Source organism: Notamacropus eugenii, chromosome 2 (genome assembly GCF_028372415.1).
Source record: "Notamacropus eugenii isolate mMacEug1 chromosome 2, mMacEug1.pri_v2, whole genome shotgun sequence".
In the NCBI taxonomy this organism is placed as follows: domain Eukaryota; kingdom Metazoa; phylum Chordata; class Mammalia; order Diprotodontia; family Macropodidae; genus Notamacropus; species Notamacropus eugenii.
The window spans coordinates 17,528,965-17,551,525 of record NC_092873.1 but is presented as its reverse complement, the minus strand read 5'-3'; the positions used below and the strand labels follow the sequence as shown (position 1 = coordinate 17,551,525).

Below are 22,561 nucleotides of genomic sequence, written 5' to 3'. Positions count from 1 at the left end.
GAATGAAGGCTGGAGTCCTTAATGGACTATATGGCAGCCCCCCAAAGTAAATAAATAAAAAACTATCACTCTCTCTTTTTTGTTGTTTAATCTGTCTGACTTGTTGGCAGAGATACTGGAGGGGTTGGCCATTTCCTTTTCCAGTTCATTTTACAGATGACGAAACTGAGGCAAGCAGGGCAAAGAGACTTCCCTGGGGTAAGAAGCTAGTGTCTGAGGCTGGATGTGAACTCAGACCTTCCTCACTCCAGGTGTCTATCCATTGCACCATTCAGCTATAGCGAGGCAGCCCAGGCTTGAGCTGGATTCCAATTCCATACAGAGTAAGAGAACTCTACTTGATTCTAGGTGACACATTTCAGAAACAATGATAAATCAGCCAGCATCGTGTAGCTGGCAACCAGATGAAGAGCCTTGAGATGCTGCCATGTGAAGCACATCTAGGTGGCACAGTGGACAGAGAGCTGGGCCTAGAGGCTGGAAGACCTGAGTTTGAATCTAGCCTGAGACCCTGCAAAAGTCAACTTTTTTTTGGCCTCAGTTTCCTTATCTGTAAGATGGGGATAGTAATAACACCTGCCTCCCAGGGTTGCTGTGAAGATCAAAGGGCTTAGCACAGGGCTGGGCACATTGTGCCACATACATGCTGACTATCCTCCTCTTTAATATTATTATAAACATATTGTTATATTCTATTATTTAATAGTATTTATAAATAGCATTTAACATTGTCCTCTGAAGGCTCTGGACGGGATCGTTGCTAATATCCAAAGGGCTGTCTCACAGGAGAGGGCTTCTACCTCTTCCCCTTGGCCCCAGAAAGTGGGTGGGAATTGACAAAGAGGTCGATTTCAGTTCCATTTAAAGTGATCCGTTTTGAGTTGGGTGGATCTGCGAGGGGGCACAGACATTCTCCCTCTAAGTCTGGGGCACATGGCCCGACAGATACGGGGGAAAGTGGTCTCTAGCTAGGGATGACAAGGCAAAGGGGCAACTCACTGTTCCTGTGGCCTCCTTTTCTGGACTCCTCATGACATCCCCCTGCAGCATGTGTAGCACTCTGCTGGGCCCCAAGAACTGAGATCTTTGTAGCCTCTTGAAGGGGTCATGCGCCCTAAACATGCCTTTCAGTGTGGCCAGATTGCATTAATGTTCCTGACACTGTCAATGGGGAGTGAATGGAGACACTAATTCTGGGGTGACTCCCCTCCCACACTGCTGTCCTTTGATCATAGTCCTCAAAGTGATCTCAAAGATTAATTTTTGAAAGAAGTTGCTAGAATGCTTCTCTGACATGTGTAGGCCCAGAGGGGTGTCTAATTCAGGGAATCCCCTCTGGGAGCTGGAAACGTGCTAAAGATGCCTTAATGGAGCCTTGAGAGGTAAATAATAGTCCAATTATGTTGCAAATATATTTTTCCTGGGTGATACCCAGCATGTGCATGAGACATCATGAGTTTGTTTCTGCAGTGACCCCAAACTGTCATGATCATGCACACAATTTTTGGTGTTCATGCTGCAGCTACAGCAAAATCTGATGGCATCTGATGAGTCCTTGCAGTTTCTCAACCTGTCATCAAATTGTTCTCAAGTCACCACCAGGATTCAAATTCTAATGCAAATGGACTCCCAAGGGATGGTGGAAAGCAAGCGTGCTCACAGACTCATCAGCACTCTGCTGGCTGCCCCAGTGCTGCTCCCTCATTCCCTTCTGTCACCCTGTAATCAGACCTCATCAGCTGTATAATCACAGTCTCAGGTTGGCCCTCTTGCAGCACCCCGGAAGGCATCTGATGAAACCGTCATGGACCATCAAAACACTTTCTGTGGCCTCTCACGGAAGTCCAGAGGCTGACGTTAAGTTTAAACTTATCTTCTTCTCTAGTGGATATTCAATTGGACCAGGCAGCAACACTGGACAGTGTTCCTGTACTTTCTATGAGAGTGTAACTGGTACGCCAGTTGTGGAAAAAGAGACAGTCTCTGCCTGAAGAGAGCTTTCACTTCCCAAGATTAGTTTACACACAAACACTGCTAAAAAAAACAAAAAAATATGCAACTGTGCTCTGAGGACAGTTACCAGTTAATGCGACACTTGGGATAAGGCAGGAGATAAATAAATGCTTTATATTCTAATGAGCTATTAATTGTCAATGATTGATTAGGCAGCTAGAAATAAAAAAATGAATTTCCATCTTTCAGCAGAAAACTTATAAAATTCTCCTGCCATTTTCCACCTCTTATTTGTGTGAACAAAAGACATTATTCTTGTTTTAAATCAAAACACAGAAATTGATGCAGAACCAGATTTAAGGCTGTTTATTGGCATTCAACCAAATACTACAAAATTTTATTCAAATAAAGTCCAGCATAAAAATTAACTTTATAGGTGATTGTTATATTCTACTAAACATTTTCCAAGTTACAACTTATTTCAGTAAAAATGATTTTCTTATTTAACAAAATTTGTAAAATAAACTTAATAGGAAGTCTTGCAGATAAGAAGCATGTGAGGTCTTACTGGATTATATCTTTGCAGAATGTCCTACATAAGGCATTCGTAATTATTTTGCAGTTTTATATTTAGAATTTTTAATCAATCCTAATACATCTTGCCATCTGATTTCATTCAGTGGCCTGAAGCACTTCTTGTACACATCTAGTTTATAGCTCTGATTAATTAAATGATTCAGTAGTGGTATCTAAAGATTGTTCACACTTAGTTTAAATATTTGCTCCCAGAACTCAATCAAGGAGATATTCTCCACCACAGAGTTATCTGGTGTAGAACATCTTGTTAGCTGCTGTATTCCAGGGGGTGGGGGCATGAGACACCCTCCTACACTCTTCCATTTGCTATCCTCGGCAAATCTATTGGAATGCATTTGGTAAAGTTCCTAGTCTCAGATTCTGGCTGGCTCTGGTGACCTGGGGAAGTTGAGCATCATCTTTTCTCAGTTCCTTCCCCAGTGATTTTCCTAAAATGCAGGTCTAACCCAGGCCAGTCCTACACTGCTATAGACTGCAGTACCTCTTGCCTCCAGGATCAAATACAAATCCTTCCAACTTGGTCCCTGGTTCTTGGACCTTATTGTCCACAGACCTCTATGATCTGACCTAAGTGGCCTCCTTGCTGGTCCACTCTAATTCCCATCTGTGCACTGACTGTTTCCCGATGCCTCTTCCGGGTCTTCCTGGCTTTCTTCAAGATTCAGATGGAGCACTGTCTCTGCAGGAGGCCTTTCCTGGGCACCATTCCTCTCCCCCTACCCCAGTCTCTAAGGCCTCCCCCTCCCAAATGACTTTTCTACTTGGTGCTTATCTTGGTCTATACCTCTACTATATGTACCATGCAGTACCTGTTGTTTGGCTCCATGTTAGAAAAGTTTAAGCAACTGCTTTTAAGGTTTGTGAAGGATTTACAGATGTGAATTCCCTTCATCATTCAGTCACCCAGCATTGAAGTGCTTTCTGAGTGTTAGGGTGGGGTGTACCTTAGACCCAGAAAGACAAGGGAGGTGGGAGACAGAACTAGGTGGGAGATAGAACTAGGTGGGAGACAGTGGGCTGGACCCTGGAAGACCAGAAAGTTGGGGTAGCACTTGGGCAAAGCAATTAACTTATTTTGCAGTCAATAAAACGGGCTCTAAGGTCCCCAGGTTTCTCCCCTCTCTAGCTTTGCGTTTGTTTTCAGATGAAAAGTTCCAATTGCTCTGAGCCCTCAGGAAAATCCCTCCTACCTGGAAGAGGCTGGGTTCCTTTCTCTTGCAAACTTAATCCAGTTTATTGTAAACACTTAGGTAACAAAACTTTCCTTCCCGTGGGAGTGTTTGAGGACCGCCAGGCATGGAAGAAGGGGGAGCTGGAAAAAGGCTGGCCTGTTTTTCTCAGGACTTCCTAGGCCTCCTCTCTTCGCACCGACCTCGGAAATCCAGACCTTCTGAATTTCCTCCCTGGTGTCCTGTCTTGTCCCCCTCCTCCTCAGAGATTTTCTCTTTCTTACTTAGACAAATTGCTTATGGAATAACCCAGTCTCTCCCAGTTTGGAATGGTTCTAAGGAAGTTAATGCTCACTCCTCCATTCTCTCACCTAGTTAAGGCAACAATTGGGCAACCCCAATGAAGCACCTGCTAAGTGCCAAGTCCGTGCTAAGTGCTGGGGATACAAAGAAAGACCAAAGTCAGCCCCTGCCCTGGAGGGGCTCCTGGCTGAATGGGTGAGAAAACTTGAAACCAATCCCATACCAATGAGCCCTAGACAGGATAAATAGGAATTAATTAACTAAGGGGCTGGGGAAGGTTTCCAGTAGGATGCCTGAGAGACAGCCAGAGAGAATGGCAAGAGCCAAGAGAGGGAGGGTCTGTTCTTGGAACAGCTGTAAATGTCAGAGTCCAAAAGGGTGGCCAGAGACCAGGGAAGGGGGGTGAAGCGGCTAGGTCTGGAGCCAGGAAGACTCCTTCCTGAGCCCACATCTGGCCTCAGATACTTCCTAGCTGGGGGACCCTGGGTAAGTCACCTCACTCTATTTACCTCAGTATCCTCATCTGTAACATGAACTGGAGAAGAATATGGCAAACCATCTAATATCTCGACATGAAAAACCTGACACAACTGAACAACAAGACTGTGAAAAGCTTTAAATACCAAGCTGAAGAATTTATATTTGATCTTAGATGTAACAATAAAATCAACCAGCATTTATGAAGTTTTTACTAAAGATCTGGTCCTGGGAGTACAAGTACAAAAGAAATGAATGCTAGATATTAGAAAATGGGGAGATTTTAAGTACATATGAAAAGATATAGGGCAGGGTCTAGGTCCTCAAGTTCAGCCCTCTTGCTGATCCAAACTTCACAGAACAAATCCCCTTGATAAAAGGATTTGTTCTGTAAACAAGTCTTTTGGCCGCCTCAAGGACCTAGAAAGCCACATGTGTCCTCGAGGCTGCAAGTCCCCCACCCCTGAATAGGGCATAAATATAATGTGAATAAATACAAATATATGCGACATCCTGTGGAAGGAAGGGGTCAGGAAATGTTTAGAGAGGAAGATGGGGTTCAAGCTTGGTTTTCAAGACAGAGAAGGGACTCTTTAAGGAGGAGCGAATTTCAGGCATAAGGGATAGCCAAGGCAAAGACATGGAGGTGGGAGATGGATTTGTTGGATGGATTGACTCAGGGGAAATGACTTCAGGGTGATATGGGTCTGAATTAAGCTAGTAGGTTCCAGGGTAGAAAAAAAGGTGTCAGTGGTTGTGAAAGTGGAAATGGCAAGCTCTGGCAACTGGTTGGATCTGTGCAGCGAGGGAGAGCGAGCCTTTCCCGAGGTTAGGAAGTCTCGAACCGAAATAGGGACATGTGGGAGGGGAGGCTGAGTCTGAGAGGTCTTTGGGACATTCAGTTTGAGACGTCTCACGTGAGACAAGCTCAGGGAAGGGCCTGGGCCAGGTCCATGGGGACTGCTGAGATCACCAAGTGAGAGGCTGTAAAGGGAAAAGCCAGCCCGGCCCAGGGCCAAGTCTTGGAGGAACCCCCAAGGTCAGATCCCACAACGCGGGTGGGGAGATTCAGAAGAATAAGCCGGAGAAGGGCATGGTCCACAGCATCAAAGGCCAAAGACAGGCTTGGCACAAATAGGGCACGGGGGACTCTGGAGAGGGCCGGGGTTCAGCTGGAGGACAGGGGCAGAGAGGTTGAGAAAGGGAGAACAGTGGGGGGGTGGTCCGGTCTAGGGCAGGGGCCTCCCGCCCCGCGCCTCGAGGCTGCAGGTTCCCCCTCACCTCCAGAGCAAGGTTTTTTTGGGGAAGGGGAGGAGTGAGCACGTCTGCAGGCAGAAGGAAGGGGGCTGATGGAGGCGCTAGCCCGGGGGGAGTGAGAGGGGGCAGCCTTGGCAAGGAGAAGGGCCAGAAGGGTGGTGAGATAATTAGGGGCCAGGTCCCCAGCTATGAGCGGGAGGAGCCAGCATGGGGGGTGGAAGGAGCGGAATCCCGCCACGGCCAGGGAGGGTCTCCACCCCAGGACAAGGGGCTGCGTGGGTCCAAATGGGTCCGGTAGGTATAGAGGGGAGGGTGGCGCTGAGGCGGGGATCGTGGGGCGGGGCAATGACGTCATCGCGCCCTTCCCCGCCCCCAGCAAAACCAGAGGGGATGGCCAGGGACGGGGTGGGGGGAGCAGCACTGTGGCGGAAGAGGAAATCAAGTTCCTGGGCTGCCCAGACCTTTGTCCGGGAGGTCGTGGTCTTGGGCTAGGCGGCCTGGCCACCTCTGTGCCTCAGTTTCCCTGTCTAGACAGGGATGGACACTTAGGTCCCTTCCGTTCAGGTCAGCGGGGGGGGGCGAGGGGGGGCGGGACCTGAGATCACGTGGCAAAGCACTTAGCCAAGGTCCGGGAGCATCTCTAAGCCAGAGAGGGGCGGGTCACCTCTGCAACCAGAGTCGGCCCAGCTACCGAGGCCATGGGGCTCCGTGCGCATGCGCCCCCCCGCCCCAGCCCCGGCCTGGCGCCGACTCCGAGGCCGTGACCTCTTCTCCAATCAGGGGGAAACTGCTCCCCAGGGTGAGGGGGGCGGGGCGAGAGGCGAGAACTCGGTGCAGCCAATCCCGACCCACCTCTGCGCTTGATGGACTGTACTCAGTTCAGCCAATGAGAGGGCCGCTGCTCCTTGACGTCATAGAGTTCGCCTCCACCCCCACCCCCAGGTAGCCTAGAACTCAGTTCGCGCAGTAACAAATGTAGAGCGCACCGCGCCCCCTCCCATCCCCGCCGCCATTTCCTCTCTCTTCCTAACGGCTCGGGCCAATCCCGGCTCACCCAGCGCCCGGCCGCAGTTCCGCCAATCCGAGCGCTCCCATCCCAGCCCTGGACCTAACGTCCACCAATCGGCGGCGGAAGGCCGGTCCGCTGGCCCGCCCCCTGGTCCCCGGCGCCCCCCTCCTCCCTCTTTGTGCGTCTCGCGCCGCCCGCCCGCCGTCGTCGCCGCCGCGCCCGCCGCGTGAGAGGAAGGAGCTCGCGCTCGCTCCGCGGTGCGGTGCGGTCCGGTCCGCTCGGAGGAGGCTCGCCGCCCGCGCCGCGGCCCCGCGAAGGTTCGCGAAGCCCAAGTCGCCGCCCCGGAGCCGCCCTCGCCGCCCCAGCCGCTGCCGGCGCCGGTCCCCGGGGGCGCCATGGCGACCGGAGCGAACGCCACGCCGCTGGGTAAGCTGCACCCGCCGGCCGCGGCCCCGCCCGGCCTCCCCCCGGGGCCCGGGCCCAAGCGGGCCTTCGAGCCGCCGCCGCCGCCGGGGCCGGGGGGGAGCGGGCCGGGACCCGGGGCGGGGCTGCCGCTGGGGCCCGTGGGCCCCGGGCTGATGGCGGCGCCGCTGGCCGCGGCCTTCCCCTTCGCGGCGCTGCCGCCCCCGCCCCCGCCGCCGCCCGCCGCCACTCCCGGCCCGGCCTCCGGGCCCCCGCCGCAGCCGCCCCCGCCGCCGGGCCCCGCGTACCCGCAGCCGCAGGCGCAGCCTCCCCCTCCGCCGCCGCCGCCGCCTCCTCCGCCGCAGCCGCCCCAGCCGCCGCCGCTCTTCCAGCACGTGTCTCCGCCGCAGCCGCCGCCGCAGCCGCTCCAGGACCCGCAGCCGGGCCCGGCCGGCGGGGGAGGAGGTGAGTCGGACGCTGAGAGCGAGCGAGAGAGGCCGGCGGCGCGCGGACAGGCCGGCCGCCCGAGGGGCGCGCGACACCACGGCGGCGGCTCGCGGCGGCGGGGGCGGGCGGGGGCGCGCGCGCAGCGGGGGGACGGAGGGAGGGGGCAGGGGGGCCGAGCTGGGGGGCACGCCGCCGCCGCCTGCGCGCGCAGCCCGAGCCAGGGAGCGGAGGGCGCGCACGCGCCGTCCTCTGCAGGCCGGGAGGGGGGGGCAGGGCAGGGGCGGAAGCACTGTGCGCAGGCGCCGTCCGCTTGGCAGGCCGAGCCGGGGCATTTTGGTGCGCCTGCGCGTCTTTGAAAGCCAATCGAAGGGGGAAGGGGGCTGGAGCGGGGGCAGCTTCCACCGCGGGCGCCTCCAGGTGGACGGGTGGAGAGGGAGGGGTCCGGGGCGCCCCCGCCCCGTATGGGGTGAGATAGGTCTGTGAGGAAGGAGGGCTGACGGCCCACAGAGGAGCCTCGGCCATGCTGGGCCGCCTGGGCGGTGAGAGCGGGGTGCGGGGGGGGGGGGGGGGGGCTGAGGGTGGTTCGCCGCCCTTCCTGGGCCTGCCCTTGGCTGTATGGGGGGGCTGAGCCTTGGGCCTGGCTGTGCTCTGATGGGGGGGCATCAGGGTTACCCAAATGCCCCCCCCCCTTTGTTAGAGGAGGCTCTGAGAGGGAAGCCTTGTGAGCCAGTGGTCCTCGTCCAGTCCCTGGTCAAGTCCCGGTCACCACAATGTCTGGGAGTTTGTAGTGACCCAGGGTTAAATTGGGGGTCCCCTGAGGTTTCTCCTGGCTGCTTTTTCATTGTTGGTGGCGGGTGGAGATCCAACTTTTGGGCCACGATTGGGCTCCCTTGGCTCACGGTAGGGTATACGCTTGCGGGCTCATAGATTTTGTTTGGGTCTAACGAACCACGTTTGCCTTCAGATTTCCCAAATAAGAAGCGGAAGAGGAGCCGATGGAACCAGGATACAATGGAACAGAAGACGGTGATTCCGGGAATGCCGACTGTCATCCCCCCTGGACTTACAAGGGAGCAAGAAAGAGCTTATATAGGTAAATACACGTTCTACATGCAAACATATTGAATCACGTTCTAGTTCATCTGAGAAATGTCACTGACTGCTGAACGAAGTGTTACAAATTTACATTTTCAAGATTTGGGCTATTGTCAGGTATGACTGCTTAACGTTTTAACTCACGAGTTTTTGCTTAACCAGTACTGTACTGTTGAGCCCGGTCCCCATCTGTTCATGACAGCCAGGTTCTCCGTGGGTGCCAGGAAGGTGTGTGTATAGGGGGTAGTAGAATCCCTGGGACAGAATATTAGCCCTACCTTCATTTTCCCTCAAAACATTTTCTCTGCTTAGTGAACTTAAAGAGGTGGGAGAAAGGGGGGGAAAATGAGGCCTCTTAGGTGAGGGTTTCCAGTGGACCCCAGTCAGCAGGTACTTGTGGAAGCGAGTGGTCCTTTCTTTACCCAAGAAATATAGCGTCTTCCACAATGGTACCATGGTGTGGCCTGAAAGGGGCAGAAAAACCTGTAACAGCTGAATTTTAACGTCATAAGTGCTTAAGAGAAAATTTGGTGGTGGTTTATCTTTACTTAACATTTGGTTCCAGAAATTTAACCTTCCCTTCAGCATCTGTTCTGGTTTGGTCTCTGGAACTGTTTTAAACTAAGGCATTTGTATTTGCTCACAAAGAACTTTGCTGGGAAAGGAATACTGCTTGGGAATGGAGCTGGCCTTGGGTAGTTGAAAAAGTCTAATATTACATGGGGAGATAGGATATTTCAAGTGTTAAAAGATTTATCTCTGTATTGGGAATAATTCTACCACATTGCAGTTGAAGTTTGAAACTTCAAAGTGACTTGTCTCATGTTTTGATATAAGGTTTTAATGCAAGAATTTTGTGTTTATTTGCCAACTTGTGCAGGTGTCAAAAAAAAAATCAGTTTAAACAATTCATTTTTCATTAAGGAGGCTGTGGCTTTAAATAGATCCAGAAGCCTCTTTAAGGCAGTCAGCAAAGGTGTTTTCTTGGGGCTGTGCCATGAATTTTTTTTTTCTGCCTTTGTGAACCTGAGAGTTTTGGCCTCTTGGGGCCGGCACATGACTCCAGATGCGGGCCTTCTGACTGGAAAACCTGCCCTCTAGTGGAGAGTTGTGCCCTTATTCTTGGACAGCAGCCCAGCTCTATTGACTCCTCCTTACCTTGGGCTCCCTTGGTTGTTAATGGACAAAGCCCCAGAGTTATTTACAGCAGCAATCAGTGTAGAGTCAAAGGGCAATCCAGGGTAGAACTTAGCTAACCCCAAACCACAGAACTTAAGTCACCACCAACCACTGGTGGAGGGAATTGCATTAAAGTCATTAGTGTCTTGGGCTTTATCCAGAAGTCCAAGGGAAACTCTGTCTCTTGTCTCCCATACCCACATTTCAGTAGGTAAAAATGTACAGTAAGTAAAATATAATCATGAAGGTGAATCTCACCTTGGGCTACTTAGCCTGGGCTGTTTGGACTTGGAGATTTTTCTGTGGCAGAGAAGAAACTAGATACTTTGAGTTGGAAGTACATTATTAGTCCCATTCAATTAAAAGCTCTGCAGGCCTTTGCCCTTGGTTGGTTTAAAGGTAAGAAGTAGGTGATTATTTAAACACCTTTGGGGAAAATGGTATTGTGTCCCCAGGCACTACAGGTCTCATTATCTCTGAAATCAAGTAATGTTGCTCAGAGCCACTGGTAGATTATTATCATTATTCCGATTGTGAAACCCTCACCTTCCTTTCTTCTGTACAGCCTCAAATGTCGACAGCCAAGGTGGGGGGTCACATGTTACTCCCTTTTGCCCTTTGTGCCTGTCCCCCTAAAACCTTTGTGGTAAAAAACAAAACCAAAAACAATTCTTGCATCTGTGACTATTGGTTTATTTATGTATATCGCTTGTTATCTAACACTTGAATAGCAGGTATATTGGCAGCTTTACCTAATATGGATGGGCCGGGTAGTATGCAATAGGATGTTTGTGAATTTCTGGATTATCTTAAGGGGATTTGGAAGGACACTCAATATGCCCAGTAGCACAATCCACACTGGAAAGGAAATGATCTTTGCTCAACTGGTATCACTTTCTGTACCTGCATTCATTAATTGGTCCTCAGCACAGACCACGTTACTTGTTTTAATGGAAAAAAAGGAAAAAGACTTTGACCCTGAAGAGAATAATATGGTGGGGTGGGTATTGCTGGCATCCACGATTTATTTCTGTTACCAGTTGGAGCAAGCTTTTGTTACTGGGACAGGTAGAGCAGAAACATCTCAGCTCCCCACGAACTGTTTTGTTGTTAGCTGTAGTCATTAGGCAGCCTTTATTGCTAACACCTCTTCCAACAAACTGTTTGCTTCCCAATTGATAACCTTCTCTGAAGAGAAAAATAGCTAGAGATATAAATGGATTCCTGCCGAAGTATATGATTGGTAGGTGGTTGGGGGTTTTCCTCAGTTTGTTCCCTGGTCAGTCATCCCTTTCAAAGTCTCCAAGTTCTTCATGCTTTGATGTTGAGATTTGAGATGTTTTTTGGTAACATTGTCTTTTTTCCATCCTTTTTTTCTTTCCTAACCTGGTTTCTTCCAGTGCAACTGCAGATAGAAGACCTGACTCGCAAACTTCGCACAGGAGACCTGGGCATCCCCCCTAACCCTGAGGACAGGTTGGGAAACAGTTTTAACCAGCTGACAGTAACGCTTTTACCTTTTTCTCAATACATTTTTGGTGGCAACATAATGTGTCAGTTCAATGAAATCCTGATAAGATGCCTTTGGTACTCTGACTCTTTGGGGAACTAAGATTTAAACACAATTCTCTATTAATATATTTGAGCAGTTAACAGTTAGAAATTTGGAATGAAACTTAATTTTTAGCAAAACCAAAAATCGCAAGAAATGGACAACTGGTTTCCAATTGGTAAGCATGTAGATTTGAACCTGATACTGGTACAGGGCAAGTCAGGTGGCCAGTTAACTGACCTTTCAGAGCCTGCTTTGGCCATGAGCCCATGTAGCATCTTCCTCACAGGTACACACGGTGCAGGATTAAGAACACATTTTTTTGTGCATCATTGAGGTTGAAGCAGCCCAGAAACTCAGTCTGGGTAGCTGATAACGACAGTTTTCTGCTCATGGTTTGGAGATGGTTTTAAAGTCAGATGAGATTTCTAACCAACTTCCTTCACTGCCAGCTAATAATATTGCAGCTTTGGCCAATGCCTGGGGGTGTTGGGAGGAGGGCTTAGGGTCTCTCATCTGTTTGGGGTGAAATGCAGCCCTAAGATGTTTTTTTTGAAGGGGGTAATGGGGCCCTCCAAAACCAGCTCTGGTCATGTTGGTCTTTCAGGTCACAGTCTCGGACCGTTGCTCTGAGGGGGACTTCACTTTTTTAACCAGTTGTTTTATTGGTTTGTTGATCTTGGAATAGCTGCGATCTGGTTGTCTAAGAGGAGGGCAAGAATCCCTCCATTTACATTCGATTTTCGGTTAGAGCATGCAGCACAATTGAGCTCATTTTGCTTTTAAAACTCGAGTTTTGTGTCTAATTTGTTTTTGGCTTTCATTACCCAATTAATGGTGCATTAAATCAGGAAGATGATGTAATGAGCCGCAGGCCACTCACTCATGCATCTTTCTGCTGCCCCTTGTTTGCCAGGAAACAAATTAACTTCCTTCCTTCTCCACATTGACCCCTTAGTTTTACTTATCCCATTACATTTCATTAATTTTTCACTTGCAGTGTTTTGTCGTGGGTTGGGCTGTTTTTTCCTTTTTTTTTTTCCTTTTTTCTTTAATTTTTTATTTTTTGGAGGGTTACGTATTCTAGGTTATAGACCACAAGTGTAGAGTGCCCTTTTGGCTTTTTTCCCTTTAACTGTGTATTTACAGGTTACTAAACCAATCTCTAAAAGGTGAATTTTTAACAAACCCTTTGCTCCCTGGAGGAACTGGGATTAGAGTTTAGTTTTATCTAATTTGCTCTTATGTAGGGGAATTAGTTAAACCAATCTAACCACTAGAAAACTTAGCTTTGTTTTTCCCTGGTCATGGGAAGGGGTGAAGTTGTTGTGAAAGTACCTCAATAGCCAGTTTGGTGTGAGGGCTGGAAACCCAAACTTTGTCCCCAAATCAGTCAGCCAGAAATGCCTGTCCCCGATAGATACGCAGGGCCAGGCGGGAATCTGGCCAGGCTTGTCTGATCTTCTCTATGGCAAGCCAGGGATTAGAAATTCTACCTGAGCAGAGTGGAGTTTTTCCTTCCCCACCCATTCATTTGGAGAGAGTCCGTATGGCCAAGGTTGGAGGCAAATGCATGAAGCAGTTTCCTATCTTAATAAATGATTGCTTAAGAAGGTATAACTTGGAAATTGAGCCACATAATGCAATTTCATTGCTGCTTAACTTGCACAGTCTAAACTGTTGATGAACCTCTTCTAGCTTAAATGTGTAAGATGGGATAGTAGATGACAATTGGGGAAGTCTTGTTGCCTACTGTTGACTTTTGGATTGTGCCAACAGTTTATCCAGATGCTAGAAACGGAGGTGTCCTTTAGTCGTCATTAGTCATGAACAAAGCTGACCTTTTATTCTACCGTGTGTCTAACAAACATGTGGCGTGACATGGTTCCTTTAGGCTGAGAAGACAGTGGGAGCAGCCGCTTTCAGTCCTTGCTCTCCAGCTAGGCAAGGCGAGGGCCTCTCATCTCAAACCAAGGCTGCTCCAGGATGGTTTTTGATAACCTGATCCATATGCTCTCTTCCCTTCTTGCAGCTGCTACTAAATTGTCATTCACAATGTCAAGCTCTGGTCCTTTTTATAACCATACTCAAAATTCTAGGAGTGTAACCTCTTTTTTATCACTGCAAAAACAGCTGTGGTAAACTGACCTTTTTATAATTGGTATTTTTTACTTGTAGCAACAGCATTTTACTCTTTAAAAAAGAGAACGAATCTGCTTTGCTTTCTGGGCTTGTAAACCCTGGGGGAGAACGAGACGGGCTTTCCCCAACCTTGCTGTTTGCAGGCTCAGACCCTAGGCAGGTGTTTGACCAAATCTGCATTCGCAGCCTCTCCTAGAAGCTGCGTTACCATTTTAACGATTTTCTCTACTCAGACTCCCCAACCTCTAACCCTTAAACAGCCAGAAAACAGGTTGACTCGTGGGCCTTTGGCGCAGCCTGCCAGGACATTGATGGAAAAGCAGACGCGAAGCCTTGAACCATCTCTCTCCATTGTGGCAGCCATGTAGCTGCGGTAGCCTTGAGTCCCAGTTAGTTTGGATCAAGATTTAATCATGATAGCTTACATTATCGAATAATAAATAGTCATGCTGTTTTGGGGGTATAGGCTTTCTTCTCTCCCTAGTAGAGCACAAGGTCTCTAAGAATTTCTAAATTTTGGCTTCATGGCCCATTGCGTTGCATAGAATATTCATGGCATTTCAAGTTTTTTCTCAATTAAACAACACAATTTACATGCCCCCCAGGGTGAGAGTGTGGCTGAGAACCACAATTATTATTCTTATTGCCCCCAGCATCCCCACAGAGGATAGAATCCATTTTTTCCTCTCATCCCCTTTCCTCTTCTGTCACTCCCCAATCCCCAGTGTTGTAAGCCAGCTTACGCCTTCCCATCGCACACTATATTGAATAGCACACGTTATGGTCGGTTCCTCCGAAGAGAGTGGCATTTAGGGTCTGAGAGGTTAGGGGGGTCCAGGGGAAGACTTATTAATAGTCCTGATGGGACGGGCAGAGGGGTGGAGAGTTTGATGCGATGCTGTTTCCCACAGGTCCCCTTCCCCTGAGCCCATTTACAATAGCGAGGGGAAGCGACTCAACACGAGGGAATTTCGGACTCGGAAGAAACTAGAGGAAGAAAGGCACAACCTCATCACTGAGATGGTGGCACTCAACCCTGACTTCAAACCACCTGCAGATTACAAGTGAGGGAGGGTCCCGTTAGAACCTCGGAGATGGGCCGAAGCCAGTTGGATCCCATTTCCCTTGGTTTTCCTTTCCCTCTAAAATGGGAGGATTATAGACAAGGTTTTATTAGATCTTTCTTGACATTGGCTGTCTCTTAGGAGAACAGATTGAGGGCTTTAGGGGAGAGGTGTCAAGCCCCTGAGAAAGTGATCTTGAGAATGTGTTTTCTTGTATAGACCTCCAGCAACCCGGGTAAGCGACAAGGTGATGATACCACAAGATGAGTATCCAGAAATCAACTTTGTGGGACTTCTCATTGGGCCCAGGTGAGTGCTACCTGGAGAGGCTAGAACCAATCCTGAGCAGCTCTTAAGAGGCTGCTCTTCTGGGTGTTTGCTAGGGAAAAGCACTTGAGCTGGTCCATAGCTTCCCCATTTCACCATAGAAGTCCTCTATAACCGGCTGCTTGATTGGAGGTCACACAGTGGGGTGGGGCTGCAGGTCTCTGGATTTTCAGTTCCTCCTCAACACTGCCTAGCCCAGTGTTAGAATTACTAATCTTCTCTTTTTGCGTGGAACTCATAGGGGCAACACCTTGAAGAATATTGAGAAGGAGTGCAATGCAAAAATTATGATCCGGGGGAAAGGGTCCGTGAAGGAAGGCAAGGTTGGACGCAAGGATGGGCAGATGCTGCCTGGGGAAGATGAGCCCCTGCATGCCCTAGTTACTGCCAACACTATGGAGAATGTCAAAAAGGCAGTAGAGCAGGTAAGTGAATTCTGACAAGGATTTACAGAATGGCACCGCTTTTGTTGGCTGGTACCTGTGCCCAGAGAACCAGTTCTTCTACCAAACAAGAAAGGGGCTACCAAACAAGAAAGGGGGGACAGAAAGACAGCTGGGTAACTAATAGCAGATAGAGCGAGCATCCCTACCTCTGCAGAGAAGGGAGGAAGGAACGTGTTCACATCATCAGGACAGGACCTAGCTGGCCTTCTAGGCTTTTAAGCTGAGGTTTTTTTTGCATCTTGCCATTTGCAGCGTAGACATGTTAAGTTCACAGAAGTCACTTCACTTTTCATGCTTCTCTGTATTCTTACTCTTAAGAATGTTCCAGACATTGGTATCAAAACTAATTTCTTTGACTGTTCTCCACTTAATGGGTATATTTTTTTCCTCCAATTATTTGCTGTTACAAAAAGTGATGGTGTAAAGAGTTTGACATATACACAGCCCTTCTTTGGACCTGCATTTGGGCATCCAGGCATTCACTTGTATATCATTCTTTGTTTTGACCTATCCCATTTACCCCTTGACCTCTGTAACTCCATAGATTCGGAACATTCTGAAACAAGGCATTGAAACCCCAGAGGACCAGAATGACCTACGGAAGATGCAGCTTCGAGAGTTAGCCCGTTTGAATGGGACTCTCCGGGAAGATGACAACAGGTATTTTGGGAGAGTGGTTTTCAGAGCTGCTCTGGAGGAAAGGGATGATGGGGACTGGAGAAATGGAGGTTGATTCTTGAGTTGACGCTTTCTTTCTTGACAGGATTTTAAGACCATGGCAGAGCTCAGAGACCCGAAGCATCACAAACACCACTGTGTGCACCAAGTGTGGAGGGGCTGGCCACATTGCTTCAGATTGCAAATTCCAAAGGTGGGGCACCATGCTTAAGTGAGCTTTGCTCACTGTGTTGGTGTAATAACCTGACACCTGCTCCTCTGTGCCAGGCACTGTGCTGAGCACTTGGCAGATAGGATCTCAGCCCTGGAAGACAACTGATTCTGTCATCCCCATTTTACAAATAAGATAAACAGGTTGAATAACTTGCCTAGAGTAACATGACTAGTAAGCTCAATTTGAATGCAGATCTTTCTGGCTTTGGTACCCAGTACCCCTAACTGCCCCTTGTATATTAAAAGTAGAGGCAGTTGAAACTGAGCCCAAGCCAAGGTTGATCTTGATCAGCTGAGTGAAGCAGGCCTTTCCTATATCATCCTGTGTGTGTCTGTTGAGCCCTAGTTTTAAACTCAAGTGATGGGAACCTGGTCATGGTGAGCATCTGGGGTAAAAAAGTCAACAGTACTTGCCATTTCTTTGGACCCAAGAACTGGGGTCTTTCTCTCTGGAGGTTGGGTGTTTATATCAGTACCAAAATGTACTGGTTGCTGCTAGAGATGAGTTTGTGGTCCCCAGAAGTTTTCAACCTACGGTGAATGTGCCATCTTATGTTGCAAAACACTCTTGAACTTGAGTTTATCTAAAGATTATTAATAATAATTACTTTCTAAAATTTCTCTGGCAACTAATTCAGAATTCTAACCCCCCACCCCCACCCTCAAAACATCTATCTACAAGACTGTGCTCCTTTAGTGCTCTCTGTTGGTCCTGTAGTTTGTAGGACTATTCCTTACATAAGTAGACAAACCTGCAAACCTTGGTTTGGTATGTGGATCTTGGTGACAAGGCAAGTTTGGAGGCTATTGCTCCTTTTTTATGCTGTTAAATATGGATTAAAGGAGACTCTTGGTTTGCATCCCCCACCGGCCTTTATCACTGGTATGACCTTGAGGCAGTCTCTTTGCTTTTAGGGGCTTCATTGGTAAAACATGAACGTTTGATCTCCTGTGAATTTGTGAAACAGTCGATAGGGTCACTTGTCCCATGGTGGTGGTGGTGTCCCATTAATACAGCTGGAGCAGAGCCTGGCACAGCAGGCCCAGGTCGAGATGTAGATGTGGTTTGAGCCCTTCCCCCTTCTCTTATGCCTTGGTGTGTCTGTGCTGACCTTGTGAGTTCCAAGGCTCTTGGTGTGTTGAGGAAGGTTCTTTTTGTCCTAGGCCTGGTGACCCACAGTCAGCCCAGGACAAAGCCCGAATGGATAAAGAATACCTGTCCCTCATGGCAGAGTTGGGTGAAGCTCCTGTCCCGGCTTCTGCTGGCTCTGCCTCTGGGCCTGCCACCACACCCCTGGCCAGCGCACCTCGACCTGCTGCCCCTGCCAACAACCCACCGCCACCGGTGAGTGCCAGACATTTCACATTTTGACCAGGCTGCTCTCCTCCTTTTGGGTTTGGGAGCAACAAAAGCCTGGTATTCAGGTCAATAGGTGGTGTGGTGGTCACTTGGGCAACATTGTTCTCCCAGATTGTCGAGTCTTTATAAGCAATAAAGGGATCTTTTGAAGTTCTCTCACCCTTCATTTTGGGTCTGGCTACACGATCTGAGAGAACAATGTTGCCATCAGCACATGCAGGCAAGAGCATAGACAGTAAATGCTCTCACATAGTCTCTCATGTCCACTACCCAGAGCCGCCCACCATGGATGAACTCGGGACCCTCAGAGAATCGTCCATACCATGGAATGCATGGTGGAGGACCTGGTGGGCCTGGCGGTGGACCTCACAACTTTCCCCATCCGCTGCCCAGCCTGACAGGTGGGCATGGTGGTCATCCTATGCAGCACAACCCTAATGGGCCCCCACCCCCCTGGATGCAGCCACCACCGCCACCGATGAACCAGGGGCCCCACCCACCTGGGCACCATGGCCCTCCTCCAATGGGTAAGTAAGTGTCAGACCAGAAACCTTGGGGATTTGGGGTAGGCTGGGGGTATTGTGCCAGACCACTCTGAGAGTCTAGAACAGCTCTTGAGGTGACTGGCCTAGTAGACTGAATTTGGGGCGTGCCCTTGGCATACCATGGGCTTGTTGCTGGGAAGGAGGAGCACCGCTCCCATTTGGTCATGGGGAGCTGATCCCTGGGTTGGGAGGGGAAGGGATCAGCTCTTCTAGCAGGCCAGATATGGGGGTTTTCCTGGGTCTGTTGGACCCTCTTACCTGGAATGAGTGTAATCCTGGGCTGAGGCTGTGGCGGTGGCAGTGGGGGCGGGAGTCTTATCTAGCCAGTTCAAATGTCCTGCTAAGTCCCTGCTCTTCCTTCCATCAAGATCAGTACCTGGGAAGTACGCCTGTGGGCTCTGGGGTCTATCGCCTACATCAAGGAAAAGGTAATGGAGCTGGGTGTCCGGCATGGGGGGATACCCCCCCTCATGTGGCCACTCGCCTCCCCTGCCTCGGGAACTTGGAACAGCGGCTGCACCCTGTGGTCTCACTTGTTTCTTCTGCCTTGCAGGTATGATGCCGCCTCCGCCTATGGGCATGATGCCACCGCCGCCGCCTCCCAGTGGGCAGCCCCCACCCCCTCCCTCTGGCCCTCTTCCCCCATGGCAGCAGCAGCAGCAGCAGCCTCCGCCTCCCCCGCCGCCCAGCAGCAGTATGGCTTCCAGTACCCCCTTGCCATGGCAGCAAAGTGAGTAGAAGATGCCTCTCTGTGGGGCCATGGTGGGTGGGGTGGGGTGACATCAGCCATCTAGGTGATCTGCGGGGGAAGGGGGAACAGCTAGAGTGGGTGGGTTTAGGAATAAGGCTCTGTGATGTCTGGTGTGGCGTGATTCTGGTATGTTGGACTTCGAGGCCAACAGGCGTCATTTTCCTTCCTGCTGGACCACTAGTGTAGGCAGCAGGTGCGGACCTGGGGGGCCTGGGGTGAGGATAGCCTCATGTGAAGGGGGGGGGGTCTCTGGCTGCATGGACTGTGGAAGGGAAGTGAGACTGAAGGGGTGGGGTGGGCTGGGTGGGTATATGAGCGACTGGTCTTGAGGCTGAAAGTGCAGTCTGTGGCGGTGATGGGGTGGGAAGGGTGTCACGGCTGGTTCTCGTGTGTTCCCTCAGCCCTTACTGGGGCCTTGGTGACAAGGGGCTTTTTCTCTGAAGCCCCAGAGACCTCTAGGCTGACCCCAGGGTACATCCTGCCCGCCCCTGCCACTCCCCTTTCCCCAGGACAGCCTCTCCACCCCCCATTAACTAAGCATGCGGAGCAAGGAGCAGGCGCCCCTGGCCCCCCAATCCCGAGCCAGCAGCCGCAGAGAGCCGCGGTGTGCCCCCGCGCGTGTGACCTTGGGCTTCTTTACCACCCCAGATACGACGACTACCACCACGAGCGCTGGCACAGGGTCCATCCCGCCATGGCAACAGCAGCAGGCGGCTGCCGCAGCTTCTCCAGGAGCCCCTCAGATGCAAGGCAACCCCACTATGGTGCCCCTGCCCCCCGGGGTCCAGCCGCCTCTGCCGCCCGGGGCCCCCCCCCCTCCGCCGCCTCCGCCACCTGGTTCCGCCGGCATGATGTACGCCCCGCCCCCTCCTCCTCCGCCTCCCATGGACCCTTCTAACTTTGTCACCATGATGGGCATGGGGGTGGCGGGCATGCCACCCTTCGGGATGCCTCCAGCTCCCCCACCGCCTCCACCACAGAACTAGACTTGATTTTTTTTTTAAGAAAATATATATATATTATATATATATTATATATATATATAATTGGTCTCGTTAAAACACACGCCGAACCTCACCATATGGAGCCAGACATTGGGACGCACGCATGTTGTATGTGTGTGCACGCACAGGGCTGGGCTGTGCGAGGAAGCCTGTCCCGGGCGACTGAGGACTCGCTTGGGAAGCAGGCAGGCGTTAGTAGGGGCGCCAGCTTGGGCTCTCCTGGCACCCCGTAGCATCGAGTCTCTTCTTTGTCTTCTCTCTCCTCACCCAACTCCCCTTGCCCCTCCCCAAATGGGGCCGCCAGGATCCGTCCCCGCGGCGATGGCCCGCGCCATGCGAGTGAGGACTTTCCGCGCCCATTGGTGACCCTTCCGGGGAGACAGCCTCAACAGCGCCCCTGGTGGACGGGATGGTTCGGCAAAGCAGCCTGACTTATTTTTGTGGACGGAATCGGAACACGCTGGCTCCATATCGTGAATTTATTATTATTTTTTTCTTTTCCTTTGTATTTCATTTTCTCTTCCTTTCCTCAGACTCCGTCCAAGGAGATGCTGTCCCTGGTCTTCCGCTGCAATTAGCCCCCCTTTCCTTCTTCCCAGGCCTAGATTGTTGGCTTTCTGTAGCGGAGGGAGCAAATGGAGATTTCCCCCATGGTGGGCTGACTAGAAAGGGAGCCTAGCGTCAGGTTTGCTCCTCCTCGGCTTGTGGGGGTTTTAGAGAGAGAGCCTAAAAAAAGTTGTGTCCAGCCCCTCACAGGCCCCTGGCGAGGGCAGGGGGAAGGCTTATGCCCCCTGCCCACCCTTGGATCCCATTTTGCTCCTCCTGCTGACAGAATATCTTTTCTTCAATTTATTTTAGTCCCAAATGTCTGAATGTTTTGTGGTGGGGGGGAGAGGGTCCCCCTCTGCTCCCTCCCCCCTTCCCTCTTCATGGAGTGATTATGTGGACAATGATGTGTAAAGCGCTCTCTTCTCACCGCTTTCTCTGCAGAAATTTCTTTTGGCCTATAATTTGGTGTACAATAAAACACTGCATTAAAAGGGGGATGTTCCATTGACTAAAACAGCAGTGTGGCTTTCTGGGTCTTTTCTTTTTGACTCTCCTTTGCCTTTGAATGTGCCAGTGTGGGACTCTGCCCCTGGGGAGGGTGGGTTTCTCCTTTGAGAGCCAAAGTAGCTGAAAGATCTCCAGGTCTTTAAAGGCTCTCCACTGGGAGTGGCTGGGGCTTTGGGATTTATGTCTGCAGGCAGGCGGCCACCACCTGACAGGCCCTGGGGTCCTGGGAGACATGAGCCTCCCTGAAAGGTCAGGCTAGCTAATCCAGTCTGTCACGTCAGGCACAGAGCAGCTAAAATTAACATCGCCAAGTGGCTTTTGGCTTCTCCAGAGCCTGAGCAGAGAATGGGAAGGCAGCTGAGTGCCCCTTACCTGGCACTGCCACCTGGTGACTTTTTTAGGTCCTGAGTGTCCCTCTACTCTGCCCAGTCTGGCATTCTTGCACCCACAGTGAACAGCCCTGAAAACCACTGACCCTGGCCTTAACTCCCCCTTACATCCACCTTCCCTCTGGGGGATATCTTGGATACTCCATAGCTCCCTGCTGCTGCTGCTGTCCTCCCTTGTGGACACAGGGAGACTAAGAGGGTGTAGCTTGGGACCAGAGTCTCTTCTGTGACTTCCTCCCTGGCCTGACAGAATCCAAAGCCTTGGTCTGAGAGTGGTCCTGGGAACACTCTCCCCTCGGAGTTTAAGCTTTGAAAGGAAGAGGTGGGGGGTGGTTTGGAAGCTTCCTTCTCACTGCCTCCTCCTGCCTTGGTTTCCCTGGTGGGCTTGTAGGATGGTTAATTAGGCATTTAAAGCTCTGGGGGAGGCTGAGCTGTGTGAGTTTTACCAACAAAATCAGTGACTTAACCGTAGCCCAGCCCTCTGGGCTTTCTCTCCTGGGACTGCTACACTCCTGGCTATCAGCCTTTAAGGATTAAAGGATTTTAAGGATTTGGTGACAGCAAGTCTGTGAATGGGGAAATTGAGGCAGCAGGGAAACACTGGCCCTCCCCGAGAAGTTCCCTGGTCTCTTCCCTCATGTAAAGGGAGTGTCAGGAATAGACTTGAGGTTTTCTCTCCCAGACTAGTCTTTGCTGAAATGGGCAAAAGCAGGAAATGAGAGCCTTGACCCTCGATGCTCCACACCCCCCCGCAGCTGGAGGATGAGCTTTGAAATCCATAGTCCAGAAAGGGGGCAGTGAACTGATACCACAAGGGAAAGGTCACAGTGAATTTGACACCTAGTCAGCCAAGGCTTGTGGAGAAACCCAAGATGTTCTCAGAGACAGGTGCCCTGTTTCCTGGGTACAGAAGATGGCTAGGCATCGTGCAAAGGCAGATTGCTTATGCCTGCTAGGTCCAGGGCTGAGTGAGATATGGATCATGAGGCACCCAGGGTCTCGCTGGGATGGCAGAGACTCAGTCTGGCCAGTAGAGGGATCACTCTTGTACCTGGGGCAGGTTTAGCCTTCAGGTGTCAGGTGGAGAAAGCCTGAGCTGAGCAACCCAAAGCAAGTGCCCATGACAGGCCAGGGCAAGAGGGGAAT

The 22,561-nt window shown here is 50.7% G+C and overlaps 1 protein-coding gene across 26 annotated transcripts; it reads left to right on the top strand.

Moving 5' to 3' along the window:
• The first annotated feature begins 6,180 nt into the window (after nucleotides 1-6,180).
• On the top strand, nucleotides 6,181-21,038 carry SF1 (splicing factor 1). 26 transcript variants are annotated; one of them, XM_072639045.1, is made up of 14 exons: nucleotides 6,975-7,191; nucleotides 8,579-8,707; nucleotides 11,289-11,364; nucleotides 14,494-14,646; nucleotides 14,866-14,955; nucleotides 15,215-15,398; nucleotides 15,964-16,079; nucleotides 16,183-16,290; nucleotides 17,475-17,655; nucleotides 17,924-18,197; nucleotides 18,584-18,643; nucleotides 18,769-18,945; nucleotides 19,615-19,819; nucleotides 20,275-21,038. In XM_072639045.1, exons 1-14 carry the CDS (start codon nucleotides 7,161-7,163, stop codon nucleotides 20,399-20,401), a joined length of 1,911 nt encoding a protein of 636 aa, XP_072495146.1. In that variant the 5' UTR covers nucleotides 6,975-7,160; the 3' UTR covers nucleotides 20,402-21,038. The 26 variants fall into 26 exon arrangements, with proteins under 26 accessions (XP_072495144.1, XP_072495137.1, XP_072495146.1 ...); XM_072639044.1 differs by lacking the exon at nucleotides 6,975-7,191 and adding an exon at nucleotides 7,504-7,632; XM_072639043.1 differs by lacking the exons at nucleotides 6,975-7,191; nucleotides 19,615-19,819 and adding an exon at nucleotides 6,181-6,320.
• The last annotated feature ends 1,523 nt before the right edge of the window (nucleotides 21,039-22,561 follow it).

Excerpts from the sequence above, each read along its gene's own strand:
- SF1 (XM_072639025.1), top strand. The coding sequence starts at position 7,161 with ATGGCGACCGGAGCGAACGCCACGCCGCTGG. Across the intron at positions 7,192-8,578 it reads AGCGAACGCCACGCCGCTGG|ATTTCCCAAATAAGAAGCGG; the intron begins GTAAGCTGCACC and ends GTTTGCCTTCAG. Across the intron at positions 11,365-14,493 it reads CCCCCTAACCCTGAGGACAG|GTCCCCTTCCCCTGAGCCCA; the intron begins GTTGGGAAACAG and ends TGTTTCCCACAG.